Source organism: Mus caroli, unplaced genomic scaffold (genome assembly GCF_978045245.1).
Source record: "Mus caroli unplaced genomic scaffold, Mus_caroli_1 scaffold_4, whole genome shotgun sequence".
Taxonomy (NCBI): domain Eukaryota; kingdom Metazoa; phylum Chordata; class Mammalia; order Rodentia; family Muridae; genus Mus; species Mus caroli.
This window is the reverse complement of record NW_028227259.1, coordinates 97664250-97680330: the sequence shown is the minus strand read 5'-3', so window position 1 is coordinate 97680330 and position 16081 is coordinate 97664250. Positions and strand designations below refer to the sequence as shown.

The following is a 16081-nucleotide window of genomic DNA, read 5'->3' as shown; positions in this document are numbered from 1 at the left end:
CATGGAAACAGAAACTAAACAGGGACACAGTGAAACTAACAGAAGTTATGAAACAAATGGATCTAACAGATGTCTGCAGAACATTTTATCCTAAAACAAAAGGATAAACCTTCTTCTCAGCAGCTCATGGTACCTTCTCCAAAATTGACCATATAATTGGTCACAAAACAGGCCTCAACAGATACAAAATTATTGAAATTGTCCCATGCATCCTATCAGATCACCATGGACTAAGGCTGATCTTCAATAACAACATAAATGATAGAAAGCCATAATTCAGGTGGAAACTGAACAACACTCTCCTCAATGATACCTTGGTCAAGGATGGAATAAAGAAAGAAATTAAGGACTTTTTAGCGTTTAATGAAAATGAAGCCACAACATACCCAAACTTATGGGACACAATGAATGCATTTCTAAGAGGAAAACTCATACCTCTGAGTGCCTCCCAAAAAAGAAACTAGAGAAAGCACACATGAGCAGCTTAACAACACATCTAAAAGCTCTAGAACAAAGGGAAGCCAATTCACCCGAGAGGAGTAGATGGCAGGTAATAATCAAACTCAGGGGGGAAATCAAACAAGTGGAAACAAGAAGAACCAACCCAAACGAGGAGCTGTGTCTTGTGAGACTATGCCAGGGCCTAGCAAACACAGAAGTGGATGCTCACAGTCAGCTATCGAATGGATCACAGGGTCCCCAATGAAGGAGCTAGAGAAATCACCCAAGGAACTAAAGGGAACTGCAACCCTATACGTGGAACAACAATATGAACTAACCAATACTCCGGAGCTCTTAACTCTAGCTGCATATGTATCAAAAGATGGCCTAGTAGGCCATCACTGGAAAGAGAGGCCCATTGGACTTGCAAACTTTATATGCCCCAGTACAGGGAAACGCCAGGGCCCAAAAGGGGGATTGGCGGGTAGGGGAGTGGGGAGGTGGGTATGGGGGACTTTTGGGATAGCATTGGAAATGTAAATGATGAAAATACCTAATTAAAAAATTTTAAAAAAAGAAAAAAATTTAAAAAAAAGAAAAAGAAAAGAAAGAAAGAAAAAAAAAAAAGCAATCTACAGCAAACCAGTAGCCAACATCAAAGTAAATGTTGAGAAGCTGGAAGCAATCCCACTAAACTCAGGGACTAGACAAGGCTGCGTACTTTCTACCTACCTATTCAACATTGTACTTGAAGTCCTAGCTGGAGCAATTCGACAAGAAAAGGAGATCAAGAGGATACAAATTGGAAAGAAGTCAAAATATGACTTTTTGCAGATGATATGATAGTATATATAAGTGACCCTAAAAATTCCACATGAGAACTCCTAAACCTGATAAACAGCTTCAGTGAAGTAGATGGATGTAAATTACCTCAAACAAGTCAATGGCCATTCTCTACACAAAGGATAAACATGCTGTGAATGTAATTAGGGAAACAACACCCTTCTCAATAGTCACAAATAATATAAAATACCTTGGTATGACTCTAACTAAGGAAGTGAAAGATTTGTATGATAAGAACTTCAAATCTCTAATGAAAGATATTAAAGAAGATCTCAGAAGATGGAAATATCTCCCATGCTCATGGGTTGGCAGAATCAATACAGTAAAAATAGCTATCTTACCAAAAGCAATCTACAGATTCAATGCAATCCCCAACAAAATCCCAACTCAATTCTTCAGCGAATTAGAAAGGGCAATCTCCAAATTTATCTGGAATAACAAAAAACCTAGGATAGCAAAAACTCTTCTGAAGGATAAAAGAACCTCAGGAGGAATCACCATGCCTGACCTAAAGCTGTACTACAGAGCAATTGTGATACAAACTGCATGGTACTGGTATAGTGACAGACAAGTAGACCAATGGAATAGAATTGAAGATCCAGAAATGAACCCACACACCTTTGGTCACTTGATCATTGACAAAGGAGCTACAACCATCCAGTGGAAAAAAGACAGCATTTTGAACAAATGGTGTTACAACAACTGGCAGTTATCATGTAGAAGAATGCGAATTGATCCATTTCTATCTCCAGGTACTAAGGGCAAATCTTAGTGGATTAAGGAACTCCACATAAAACCAGAGACACCCTTCTTTTGCCTGCTTGCACACGTTTGCCAGCAAATCCGTTAGATCTTAGAAGACCGGCTGAAAATCCTGTTGGGACTGAGAAACTACTAGATTCTTGAATTTCTCATCACAACTGACCTTTGTTGGGTTAGTTGGACTACGGACTGATTGCATTGGAAGAAGGAATGGAATTGGAAGAAAGAAGATTCATTCCAGAGGCAAAATAGCTTCCCTTTCCTATTGTAGCTATTTCATCTGGGACTATAACCTTTCTGCTTTCAGGTTCTGCAGCATTCCAGATCACGAACACCAAATCAGGATGGGAAAAAGACGTTGTGTTCCTCCCCTTGAGCCCAAGTTGGCAGCAGGCTGTTGTGGTGTCAAGAAGCCCAAACTATCTGGAAGTGGAACACACAGTCACGGGAACCAGTCTACAACTGTTCCTGGCTCAAGTTCAGGACCTTTTCAAAACCACCAGCATGTGGACAACAGCAGTGGTCGGGAAAATGTATTGGACTTAACTCTGGGACCTGGAAACTCTCCTATTACACGAATGAATCCTGCATCTGGAGCCCTGAGCCCTCTCCCCCGGCCCAATGGAACTGCCAATACCACTAAGAACCTGGTGGTGACTGCAGAAATGTGCTGCTACTGCTTTGATGTACTCTACTGTCACCTCTATGGCTTTCCACAGCCACGACTTCCTAGATTCACCAATGACCCCTATCCTCTCTTTGTGACCTGGAAGACAGGGCGAGACAAGCGGCTTCGTGGCTGCATTGGGACCTTCTCAGCCATGAATCTTCATTCAGGACTCGGGGAATACACATTAACCAGTGCACTTAAGGACAGTCGATTCCCTCCCCTGACCCGAGAGGAGCTGCCCAAACTTTTCTGTTCTGTCTCCCTCCTTACTAACTTTGAAGATGCCAGTGACTACCTGGACTGGGAGGTAGGGGTCCATGGAATTCGGATTGAATTCATCAACGAAAAAGGCATCGAACGCACAGCCACATATTTACCTGAGGTTGCTAAGGAACAAGACTGGGATCAGATCCAGACAATAGATTCCTTGCTCAGGACAGGTGGTTTTAAGGCTCCAATTACCAGTGAATTCAGAAAATCAATCAAACTCACAAGAGCAAAACCAAAGTGCTATGAATTCTGTTCTGATGGCCCCGTGATGTGGCATATTCACCTGGGGATTGAGACCTTCCTATAGCCAAGGATCCATTAACCTGCTTCATCAGAGTTTGACCCAGAATTAGGTATCGAAGTGAGAAGGTGACAATCAGTTATGCAGAGTATATTGCTTCTCGACAGCACTGTTTCCGGAATGGCACTCTTCATGCCCCGCCCCTCTACAATCATTACTCCTGACACACGGCTACATGACCAGTCCCACCCCCCTGTGGCCACCAATGGCTATGACATCATTGGAGCAGATGCCTCCTCTTCCTGGTCCAGTTACTTCTATTACTGCACCATTTTATGATGCTAGCTTCCCTTGCCAAGTCTGCCTCCTGCTGACTGGAGGGTGTGGGGATACATTGAATGCAACAGAACATGAGGGGCCCAAGCCTTATATCAGCCTTTCCTCAATCTGGGGTTCTGTTGGATCAGGGCTCCCCAATAACCAGTGAGAATGGCTGTGTGGGTTCAGAAGACGTTGTCTAGTGATTTCCCACAAATATTGGCCACACACTGAAAACTGGAATTGACTGTGATCCATGGAGGCTTCTTCCCCAATCCCCCACAGCCCACCACATCAATTAGGTGTACTCCCTGGCAGTCTGGGCAACGGAGACCAACATGAACCACTTTTAGGTTGTTTTAAATTCCTTTTTTTAAACTTCCAGTTTATTGTGTACCAAGAGTTGATCGATCCACAATCTCCATGCTTCAGAAGTGAACACCATGTTAGGGTTGAACGTGGGCACCATGAGCCCCTGTAAGTCCTGGATAAGATTCTCAAACCAAGATCAGAAGTCCTGTGATGGCTCTATTGGTGTCAGTCCTGACTTGAGCATAGGCATTCACAAGTTGAAGTACACAGTCTTGGTCACCTCATGGGAACATGTGGCAGATAGCTCTCAGGAAAAAGCAATTGTGGATTGTCCACTTGGGAGCTTTGCATAGGGAGGTAAAGCTCTGAATTAGAACTGAGCTGCCTTTCATACATTGACCAAAGCAGTGATAAGGGTGGCCAGTTAGTGGTGGTAGTGGAAAGGGAAAGTTTCCTGCCCTGGGTTTCCTTTAGCTATAGGCTGCAAGGTACCCACTGCTCTCAGAGAACCAGCTAAACTGCTGGCTTGGTTTGGAATTTGTTTCATCCCTAGCTGTGAGTGCCTTTTGGTCTGGAAAGATGGCTTGTCTCATCATACCCACAGCTAGGACATATACTCTGTAATTATGAATTGTTCTTGTTTTCCTGAGCTAAAATCGAATGTCTTTGATCATTAGAGTTTGTTAGTGTTGGGTTGTTTCCACTGTGAGGTTCTTAAAATGTTTTTGCTTCCTAATGTTAAAATAACTCATGTTAGAAACCCTGTACACATGAAAAAGGGTTTGTAGTTGAGACATATTTTACTGTTTATAATAAATCATCTATACAAAAAAAAAACTAGAGACACTGAAACTTATAGAGGAGAAAGTGGGGAAAAGCCTCAAATATATGGGCACTGGGGGAAAATTCCTGAATAGAGCTGCAATGGCTTGTACTATAAGATCGAGAATCAACAAATGTGACCTCATAAAATTGCAAAGCTTCTGTAAGGCAAAAGACACCGTCAATAAGACAAAAAGGCCACCAACAGATTGGGAAAAGATCTTTACCTATCATAAATCAGATAGGGGACTAATATCAAATATGTATAAAGAACTCAAGAAGGTGGACTCCAGAAAAATCAAATAACCCCATTAAAAAATGGGGCTCAGAGCTAAACAAAGAATTCTCACCTGAGGAATACCGAATGGCTGAGAAGCACATGAAAAAAAAAATGTTCAGCATCCTTAATCATCAGGAAAATGCAAATCAAAACAACCCTGATATTCCACCTCACACCAGTCAGAATGGCTAAGATCAAAAATTCATGTGACAGCAGATGTTGGCGAGGATATGGAGAAAGAGGAATACTCCTCCATTGTTGATGGGATTGCAAGTTTGTACAACCACTCTGGAAATCAGTCTGGTGGTTCCTCAGAAAATTGGACACAGTACTACCAGATGATCCCACAATACCTCTCCTGGGCATATATCCAGAAGATGTTCCAAATAGTAAGAAAGACACATGCACCACTATGTTCATAGCAGCCTTATTTATAATAGCCAGAAGCTGGAAAGAACCCAGATGCCCCTCAACAGAGGAATGGATACAGAAAATGTGGTACATTTACACAATGGGGTACTACTCAGCTATTAAAAAGAATGGGTTTATGAAATTCCTAGGCAAATGGATGGACCTGGAGGGCATCATCCTGAGTGATATAACCCAATCACAAAAAATAAAGCTCACATGATATGTACTCACTGATAAGTGGATATTAGCCCAGAAATTTAGAATACCGAAGATATAAAATACAATTTGAAAAACACAGGAAACTCAAGAAGAACAAAGAGCAAAGTGTGGACACTTTGCCTCTTCTTAGAATTGGAAACAAAACACCCATGGAAGGAGTTACAGAGACAAAGTTTGGAGCTGAGACGAAAAGATGGACCATCTAGAGACTGCCATACCCTGAGATCCATCCCATAATTAGCCTCCAAACGCTGACACCATTGCATATACTCGCAAGATTTTGTTGAAAGGATCCTGATATAGCTGTCTCTTGTGAGACTATGCCGTGCCTAGCAAACACAGAAGTGGCTGTTCACAGTCAGCTATTGGATGGATCACAGGTCACCCAATGGAGGAGCTACAGAAAGCACCCAAAAAGGTGGGGTTGGGGGAATCTGCAACCCTAGAGGTGGAACAACAATATGAACTACCCAGTACAACCGCAGAGCTTGTATCTCTAGCTGCATATATATGTCAGAACATAGCCTAGTCGTCCATCATTGGAAAGAGAGGCCCATTGGTCGCGCAAACTTTATATGCCTCAGTACAGGGGAATGCCAGGGCCAAGAAGTGGGAGTGGGTGGGGGAGGGTGTGGGGGACTTTTGGGATAGCATTAGAAATGTAAATAAGGAAAATTCCTAATAAAAAATTAAAAAAATAAGAAAGTATAGTAAAGTTCTGCACTAAAACAGTCTGGCCCTTAGCCATTTTTTTTGGATGCAAGACTTTTAATGATTACTAGTAGTTCTGTAGGGGTTATAGGACTAGACAGTTAACTTGACATTGAGTTTTAAACTTTGTAAGTTGCATTTGTGTTGAAAATAATCCATTTCATTTAGATTTTCCAATTTTGTAGAGTACAGGTTTTTGCCTTAAAACCAAAAGATTTCCTTGGTGTCTGGTGTCCCGTCTCCCTTTTCTTTTTTATTACTGGATATTTTCTTTATTTCCATTTCAAATGTTATCCCAGTTCCTGATTTCCCCTCTGAAAAGACCCTCCTCCATCGTGTTCTACTTTCCCCTTGCTAAGTCTGTGGCTAATTCTTCCTTTTCTTTTCTGATTTTATTAATTTAGATTCTTGCTCTGTGCCCTTTATAGTTTGGCTAAGAGTATATCCATTTTAGTGCTTTTACTCAAAGAATCAGCTCTTCGTTTTGTTGATTCTTCATATGATTCTCTTTGTGTTTTGTTTATTTGTTGGTTTTTTGGTTTTTTGTTGCTGGGGATTTTGTCTCCGATATTTTCTATATTTACATTTCAAATGTTTTTCCCTTTTCATGTCTCCCTTTTGCAACCCCCCTTTCCCATCTTCCTCACTCTGCCCCTGTGAAGGTGATTACCCAGCCACTCAGAACATGGGAGTTTTGGGTCAATATCTTAGAGATGATATGCCCTGATCTACTTTCCATACATATTTCTTTATTTTTGAGTCATCTGATGTAGACTAACCTAGCCTGCAGGTAATTATGAAGCTGAGGCTAGCTTGAATACTTACCCTGATGCTACCACCCTTAAATCCTGAGAGTGGGGCTGTGGACCACCACAGCCAGCAGTGAAAACAGTTCCTGTGTAACTGCGTACTCTTGTTCTACATTAAGGAGAAATTGGAGAGTAAAAAGCACCTTTGGTACTGCAAGCTACTGTTTGTAATGAGCGGTCTAATTTCAAAAGCCATTGAAAACCTTGCTGGAGACTGGGCTTGGTATATTGACCTCTTGCCTTCACATGGAAAGAAGAGGGAGGAGTATCAGGAGTACACAGCTGTCTTACTGCAGAGGCAGCTCATACATGACAGCCCATCTCAACAGCAACAAAGAGCCCCAAAGAAGCTAGTATAGAGACTGATTTTCTGAATGAGATCATGTTCTGTTTTCTTGGTCACAGTGTGCTCTGCTTACCTGGTTCAGTGTGCCCATCTCTTGACCAAATGGGCAAGCACACATTACAGATCTTCTGGCTGTCTCTAAGAATAGCATGTGGCCCAAGGTGACTCTGAATATTTTTCTTTCCTCATATAAAGACATTTGTGACATTGGCTTAAAATGATGTTTATTAGTATGAGGAATGAGGCAGGAGATTTGTAAATTTGACCAAACCTGATCTGAAGAATAAGTGGCCCCCAGTTAAAAAAAAAAATCTCTTAGGGACTGCACATCCTCTTAAGTAGACAGAATTATCAGCCAGGATAGACTATGATGTAAGACCCTGGAAGTACATCAGAAATGAACAACTAAATGAGTAGATCAAAGTCAATCTGAGATGTATCTCAGTGGTTCGATGCTTGCTTGGCATGTATGATGTCTTGGGACTCCATCTCACATAGTATGAAAAGAATTTGAAATTTTCAAATTTGATGGATCAGCTCAGTGACTAATTAACACTATAGCTCAAGTCTAGTTACTGGTCTTTCTCTCTCCAGACTGGGTAAACTAAGGATGTGAGGAATTGCTATAGGTAAAGTAATTGGATATATACAATCAAGAGTTTATTTCACATACAGAGAATATTTGGAATTATCTTTAAATTTTCATTCCCAATACTTTCTTGTTTTCATTTGTTTAGTGTGTGTGTGTGTGTGTGTGTGTGTGTGTGTGTGTGTGTGTGTATGTGAATGTATGTGTGTATTGTAGATTCTTTAGGCAGGAACCCAGTATGTAGAACTGTTGAGCAATACTAAGAGTCCCAACCACTGTCTTGAAAAGGACTGACAGGAAAATAGACAGAAAGATAGATATGTTCTAGGATGAAGTCCTAGTATTCTTTCAAACATCCAAGGTGCAGGCCTCAAACCAGAGCCCAGAACAAACTGGGCTACTACTCCCCAGTTAAGCTCAATGAAAATACCTGAATCTTCACACATTCTCTTCACACTGTGGTGGAGGGGGAATACCATTGAAGACACACAAAACTCAGGTAACTGCTACTGACCAATGTCATTTATTCAATTACTTCATTTTTCTGAAGTCTTTGTGAAATGGTGTGATTTTTGTATACAACATTCTCAATTTTGTGTATACGCAGATTTATTGTACATATTGTGCATGTAAATGCCAGGATCCACAGATGTCTGAAGAAATGATATTAACACCTGAAGCCTGAGTTGCAGCTGGAAGCACCTGATGATAGTTCTGAAAACAAATTTTGCCCTCTTCTAAAGCAACATGTACCATTAAAACATGATTCATTGCACTTTTGGGCTCCTGAGTTTTGTTTGTTGACTGGTTTGTTTTTCTGAAGAGCCTGAGAGGAATTTTCTGTGAGCAAACTTCCAGCAAGTTCACATGTTCCAAGCAACAAGGCCTGTGAAGGTGAAAGGCAGTCAGGGAGACAGGGTGAATGAAAGAAAGAAAAAAAGGAGTGTGAGAGACATGGAGATTGTATTTTGACTTCTTTACCACCGGCCAATCAAGATATCCATATGTGAACCACCTTAGCTGATAACTTTATCCACCTACCCAAGATTTTGAATCATGATATGTCTGGCATCCATGTGTTCATTTTGACTCTCAACAGAGGGCAGTTGCTACAGAATGCTTAAAATTAGATACTTTATTCTACTCAGACAACAGGAATAACATCTAAAGAACCCATGTTCTATGTATTCACTTAATAGTATAGTGAAGAACAAAAAGTTTACAAGTCAATGACAAAGGATCTAGTTAATCTGTCCTGACAGAGTCCACTTAAATTAAACAAGTTGTCTTTATCACTGCACAAGGAACCTGGACACACAGTCCATCTGTCTGTTCCCCAGGTCAAGCTCAGCCTCCAAGATCCCAGTTATTGTTCATCCTTTTCTTTCCAAGTATCTGTACACTGCCTGAAGTCACATTCTCTGAGCAACCCACATCAGAGATGTGTCCCAAACCTGTCATTTATTCACATGCAGAAGTTCTTTATCCATGTTCACCCCCAGCAAAAACATAGTCTGACTCCCAGGCCATAGATACAGCACTCGCCACATTTGTGTCATATATGTGTAGCAAAAGAGAGGCTCTTGGGCTGCCTAATTGCCCTCAGTGTATCCATGAGATCCTGACACAGTTGGGCAAATCTTTCTACAGAGACATGGCCCAACTCATTATAGCACTCCAGAGGGGCAGGGTATTATTCCACATTCATCTTGCTCCAGCTGGCTGTGTGCTGTAATAGGTCCTTCAGGATGGGCATGGAGAAGTCATTGTTGTAGAAGTTGATCTTGGTGAGCTGAGAGCATTGTATGAGGGAAGGTAGGAGTGCATTGAGCTGGGAGTCCTTCATCTTACCTCCCTGCAAATTCAGAGTCTCAAGAGTTTTTACCACTTTCTCTAAGAGACCTCTCAGGGGCATCACATCCAAAACCTGTAAGACCACACCTTTCATCTCCAGATGTTTTAGCTGAAAGAGACTCTGGCAGCAAGAGAAGGAATCCAAGTCTGACTGTGAAATTTGGTAGTGAGTGATGGAGAGGGAGTCCAAGGATGTCATCAGGCACCTAGGGATAAATGAGACCAGATGGTTAGATCAGGAAAATGGTAAGGGAAAGCATGGTGTGGGGTTTACACAGTCATAGAAGTGACCAGGTGACCAAGCTCAGTGTGATCAAATGACCATAGATATTATCTGAGATGCTTCCTTTTGAAATCAGCTTAATCAAGTCAAACACACAGGAAATCAGCTGGCTTCAGTCTCAAGCAGAAAACCAGTTTAGCCCCTAAGACACATAGAGGAATTTCCATACCAAGAGAGTCCTGACAGGATCTAGGGATATTACATGTAGGCTCATTCAAAGCTGCATTTAATCGCAGCATCTGAACTGTCACTCTTGCTATCCCTTACAGTTCCATACAATCCCTCATGTCCCTTGTACTGCACAGTACTGGGGCTCAAAACCCTTTACTCATGGGAATATAGTAGGCTGTTCCCGCATATCTTAGCACAGAGCTCACCTCCTCACGTTGATGATATCTCCCATCTCCTAAATACATCCTCACCTCCCTGTTGGCCGTGATTCCAAGAAGAATTACAGTTCCTTCTGACCTGATCTGAGCTACTCCTTACCTCCCTTCAGTCTTCTGCTTCAAGAGTAATTATTTGAGACTTTCAATCATTACACATAACATCCATATTCTAAAGGGTCCCTAAATTTTGTTCCAGGTGGCTGACTGTAAGGCATCATATATGAATAATCCTTAAAATGGACAAGCAAAAGTGCTCTGCTAGGTAATCCAGCTCTCCCTCCTTGCTTACCTGAAGACCTGATTCATGTGGTCTGTGAGAAAGTGGACACCACACATGGAGAGATGCTGGAGACAAATGAATTTGGAGAAGATAGAAATGAACTCCTTCACACACTTGTCTTCTCTGTGTCCTGTCCTATTGGCAATCTTGAAGACGTTCTTATAGAGGGGTGCTAGGAGAAGTTTGCAAAGATTTCTCATCTTCCCGAAGCAGGGAGCAAAATGGGCCAGATTGAACACATTCCACTCAGTGTTCAGTTCCAATTCCTCTATGTGCTCTGGATGAAAGGCATTCAAAATCTCTAAGACAAAGTTCATGGGCATAGCCCAGATCTTCATGTTTATACAGCACAAATGTAGGGAGTCCTTTCTCTGCTGGGCCCACTTCAAGAAGTATGCTTGTGACTCATCCTGGCGGGGCCTGAGGCACAGGTCAGCCACCATCTTCAGCTGCCTCCTCCGTGCATATCTTGGAAGGACTTTCACTACTGTAGGCTTCTCATCCAAGGGCTCTGATGAACAGCTACCATCCTCTGCACCAGCCCATATGTCCCAGAAGGCATGGTGCACATTCCTCAGGTCCAGAACCTGAAGGTTTCCCCTGCCGGGAGTGAAACATGTCAAATGTCAGCAGACATGACTACTGCTAGTCAGCTTTGATTACCAAACTCTAAACTCAAGTCTCTCCCACCTTGGTAAGGTATAATTTCTTTAAACAGTACAATGTGCACACAAACATAGTACAGAATCTTTCCTTGAGCTGCATGTGTAGACCTGACCACTTTTCTTCCACTAAGGTACTATTATTTTTCTCCTCAATACCATTAATCGTGCTTGTGGGAAAACTAGGGATAGGCTCATTCTAGAGGTTACTTATAGTAAGTTGCAATCCACTGATAACTGTCCTTAGTCCAAGAAGACAATAGCTTCAAGGTTCCTGCACCACTGCCTGATGATCCCATCAGAAACCATTCTCCCTGACCCCACAATCTCTACTGTGTACCCAAATGCTCCCTTATAGACGACTTGATTATTACTCACCTGGGGTGAGATTCTCTTGTCAGTCACATATCTATTTCATCCAGCACAGCCTACAAGGTCTCCAGGTTAGGTGACTTCATCAAAGACCCCACAGGGAGACAAGGAAAAGTCCAGGCTGCCAGCATTGCCTTAATGAGCTTCTTAAGTCTGCCAGTGAAGGCGTCCTTCAACAGTGCTGGCAAGAGCAGAAAAGGTACCTCCTCCAGAGAGGACAAGGCCAAATCCTCATCTCTCAGCAGAGCCTGCAATGCCAGCTTTTGGAGTGTGGATGGAGTCTGAACACTCATCCTCTTCAGTCTCCAGTCAGAAGGCTTCTTGGGAAGGATTCAGAAAAAAATATACTTTCAAGACAAAGTGTGCAAAACTTCCACACCATTACATATGAAAGACCCCCGGAGGGAGACCCTTACTCAAGCCTCGGGACAGCCGCGAACCCAAGAAGACACTGAGACCAAACTCAGAATATAGGAAGGAAGATTTAATAAAGCCACAACAAGAAAGCACATGGACCAGAGCTCTGGGGTCGAAACTCATACACCAAGCATGGTGTAGAGGAGGATCAACGACAGCTCAAAATTTTTACAGGCTTATATAGGAAAATACCAAGGGGGGAAGCGGGGCAGGGAAAGTACAAGTTTGCGTAACTGAGGGTTTTTGCCAAGGGAGTTTTACGTAACCATGGGGTCGTGTCCTATATTTGGCAATGTACCCGATCTTTTGGAACATTCTGAGGTTTGTTCCAGGAACCCCTTATCTCAAAAATGTTCCTGGCACAGTCCTCAGTTGGGAGGGGTTGGACTCTGGGTTGAAGAGTTCAGGTAGACTCTGGGGTGAAGAGTTCAGGTGGACTCTGGGGTGAAGAGTTCAGGTGGCCAGTAATTTTCCACTTTCATTCCCCACTCCTTTTAGTAAGTAGCTCTAATCTTAGAGCGAGTTTTCGGCCTCTTGGAGGACCCGATATTGTTGCCTTAGTATCATAACTTGTACTGCATTTATTCTTTCTCTTATAAAGGCTACTAACTTATTGAGGATGCAGGGGCCAAAAGTAAGCAAAAGCATAAGTGTAATTAAGGGTCCTGCTATGGTGGAGAGGAGAGTGGTGAGCCAAGGGGACTTATTAAACCAGCTTTCGAACCATCCTTGTTTGCTTTCTCTTTCTCTTTTATGTATATCTAGGCGTTCTCTAAGTTTGGCCATAGAATCTTTGATTACCCCTGAATGGTCAACATAAAAACAACATTCTTCTTTTAGGGCAGCACAGAGTCCTCCTTCTTTAAGGAATAATAAGTCTAATCCCCTCCTATTTTGCAGCACTACTTCAGACAGGGAAGTTAAAGATTCTTCTAATTTGGTTATATACTGTTCTATAGTTTTAAGATCAACATCCATAGCTGCACGTAGTTCTTCATAGTATTGGGGGGTCTTAATTAAGGCAGCGGTTCCTGTACCTACTCCAGCCGCTACTCCCAATCCTAAAAGTACTGCCAAAGTTAAAGTAATGGGTTCTCTTTTCCAGCGGACCCGGTGATCAAATTTGTCTAAAAAGGAGCTATCATCATGATACAGGAGTCTAGGAATAAGTTGAACCAAAATGCAGAAATCTTTGGAGCTATTAAAAACAGACATAGACACACAAGGAGTGAGACCTGTATTGCAAGCCCATACTGTGTCTATGGGGGGCACTAGATACTGACCACCTTTGTTAGACTGGATGTTCTGGGTCTGATTACAGAGGTGCCGTTTATCCTGAGGCGCCTGGCCTAAACAAAGCCCACTCCCTGAAACTGCTGCCAGAGTCAGCTTTCTGTTTTCTCCCCAAAGGCATTGAGAATGATCTGAAGTAGTATTATAAGTCCTGATCTGAGCAATTCCTTCATAATAAGGGGGCCTAGAGGCATAGCATAACCAACATGATTGAGTCATATTAGGATTAGTCCTATTTAAAACTAAAAAAGCTCCTTGGACTAGACTGACCAGACGGCTCTCTGTATCTAGGGGCGGTGGGGAAGCTAAGGTTGGCTTTATGAGGGGAGTATTAGTCCCTAGGGAGGGTCCCACTGTGTTGGGCTGTGGAGTTGGTGGAGCTGGTACGGCCGGGACTTTTGGGGGAGCTGATGCGACTGGGGGGCCCTGTTCCATAAGGACTTTGTTGGGCCCTATGGGTGTTACTGTCAGGTCTTTTACTGTCAGTCTGATCGTAAAAATGAACCCAGGGTCTCTTGGTGGAATGTATACTCGCCAACCCCACCTATTTCCTTTAAGCCAACTCAAACGATTTTGTTTTCCTTTTTCGGTGAATTTTATAAGTAGGGGGTTGCAGTATTTACCTTTGCATGGTCCTGGGGGGCTGTTTTTAAGAGCGCACCCACTCTCTGGATATTTATAGGGGTTTCTTTCTCCTTGGTTTGACTTGTCATAACCACTACCTCGTTTTACCGTGATTAGGTCCCAGTCAGAGGAAGGCTTCCAGTAGGCTTCCCCTGTCGTTTCCCATGTCCATTTACCACAAAAGTAATCTGATGCCCCTCCACATTCTTGTTGAAGCCTTCCGCTCCGACCCTGACCGGGGCAAACATAAAAATGTGCAGCTCTAAGATTAGCTCGGTAGAACTGCCCCGAACATCCATACGTGTTCCCTATTCCACTCGGAACACACCGCTGTTCAGGGGGTGGGTTACGAAGATCAGTATGATCGGGGAGGTCCCAATTAGGAGATCCTGCTGCTAACTTACAGATGTCAGGTGTGAGATCAGGCCACCAAGTCCAAGGGGGGTGGACTGCAGTGACTGCCCATACAATGTTTCCCTCTTCATTAAGTACCTCCCAAGACTGTTGAATTGGAGCATGAGGGTTGTGGTTCCCTAGGCTTAGGGTGACACCCGCGACACAAGCGAAGTTTAAGAGGATTGTCAGTAGCTGCCACCATCCAGTTGTCTTCATGGTTGCCTCTACCCTGGCTAGGAGCCTTCTTGACGTGGGAGGCGTGGATCCAGGCGGCGATTCCATCTACCTTTACTGCCGTGGGAGTTGTTAACAGCACCAGATATGGTCCTTTCCACCGAGGCTCAAGAGTGCCAGCGCGATGTCATCTGACAAGGACCGAATCTCCAACCTGGAACCCGTGGGGCACTGCTGTAGTCCCCGGTGCATAAGCTTCTTTGATCTGGTTCCAGATCTGTGTTCTGACAACTTCTAAGGCCTTTAAATGGGTAAACAGAGCAGAGGGTGAGGAAGAGTCAACACAGGGATCCAATATCCCGCCAGACTCGGTCAAGGGGGGCAGTCCCCCATGTAGAATTTCATAAGGGGTAAGACCGAAACTTCCAGGTGTGTTTCGGACTCTAAGAAGCGCAAAGGGAAGGAGGGTCACCCAGTCTTTACCGCCGGTCTCAATAGCTAATTTAGTTAGGGTCTCTTTTAGAGTCCTGTTCATTCTTTCTACCTGCCCTGAGCTCTGGGGTCTATAAGCACAATGTAACTTCCAATCAGTCCCCAATTGTGAGGCTAATCCCTGACTTACCTGGGCAAGAAATGCGGGCCCGTTGTCTGAGCCAATTACCTTGGGGATCCCAAACCGGGGTAGGATTTCTTCAAGGATCTTCTTGGTTACCACCTGAGCAGTTTCAGACTTAGTGGGAAAAGCCTCTACCCATCTGGAAAAGGTGTCTATAAATACCAGCAGGTACTTGTTGCCATACATTCCTGGTTTAATTTCAGTGAAGTCCACTTCCCAGTAAACTCCGGGGCGATCTCCTCGTTGTCTCTTTCCTTGTTCTTTGTAAGGTCGGGCAGCATTGGTGAGAGCACAAGCCTGACAGGAGTCAATCACCTGTTGTACTACCGAGTTAAGTTTTAAAATATAATAATCGGAACTCTTGATCAGCTGTAGGAGTTTATCAGATCCCAGGTGAGTCAGTTGATGTAATTTTTGGACATAGTCTCTTCCTTCTTTTGTAGGTAAAATAATATGCCCATCTACAGTCCGTGCTAGCCCCCTAAAATTGAATTCCTGTGCCTCTTTGCAACAAACCATGGAATCTAATAGTTTAAAATCTTCATCAGAGTAAGTATAATTAGGACCAGTTGCCGGTGAGGGCTCTGGCAGGGGCCTGCCTTTTTCTACCATGATTGTTACCCCCTGAGCTGCCTGCTTTGCTGCTACATCAGCCATCTGGTTCCCTCGGGCCACAG

At 43.2% G+C, this 16081-nt stretch overlaps 1 protein-coding gene and 1 pseudogene across 1 annotated transcript; one reads left to right on the top strand and one right to left on the bottom strand.

The window, feature by feature from the left end:
- The first annotated feature begins 2297 nt into the window (after nucleotides 1-2297).
- LOC147005222 (AMMECR1-like protein) lies at nucleotides 2298-3909 on the top strand. The gene is made up of 2 exons (XM_085836885.1): nucleotides 2298-3223; nucleotides 3340-3909. The coding sequence occupies exons 1-2, from the start codon at nucleotides 2391-2393 to the stop codon at nucleotides 3449-3451; spliced, it is 945 nt and encodes a 314-aa protein (XP_085693011.1). The 5' UTR covers nucleotides 2298-2390; the 3' UTR covers nucleotides 3452-3909.
- Nucleotides 3910-9536: 5627 nt separating this feature from the next.
- Nucleotides 9537-12177, bottom strand: LOC147005221 (PRAME family member 8-like; annotated as a pseudogene).
- Between the last annotated feature and the right edge of the window lie 3904 nt (nucleotides 12178-16081).

What these genes read in the sequence shown, in the direction of transcription:
- LOC147005222 (XM_085836885.1), top strand. Translation starts at nt 2,391, where the DNA reads ATGGGAAAAAGACGTTGTGTTCCTCCCCTTGAGCCCAAGTTGGCAGCA. An exon ending in CTCACAAGAGCAAAACCAAA is followed by an intron (nt 3,224 to 3,339) that starts GTGCTATGAATT and finishes ACCCAGAATTAG; the next exon opens with GTATCGAAGTGAGAAGGTGA.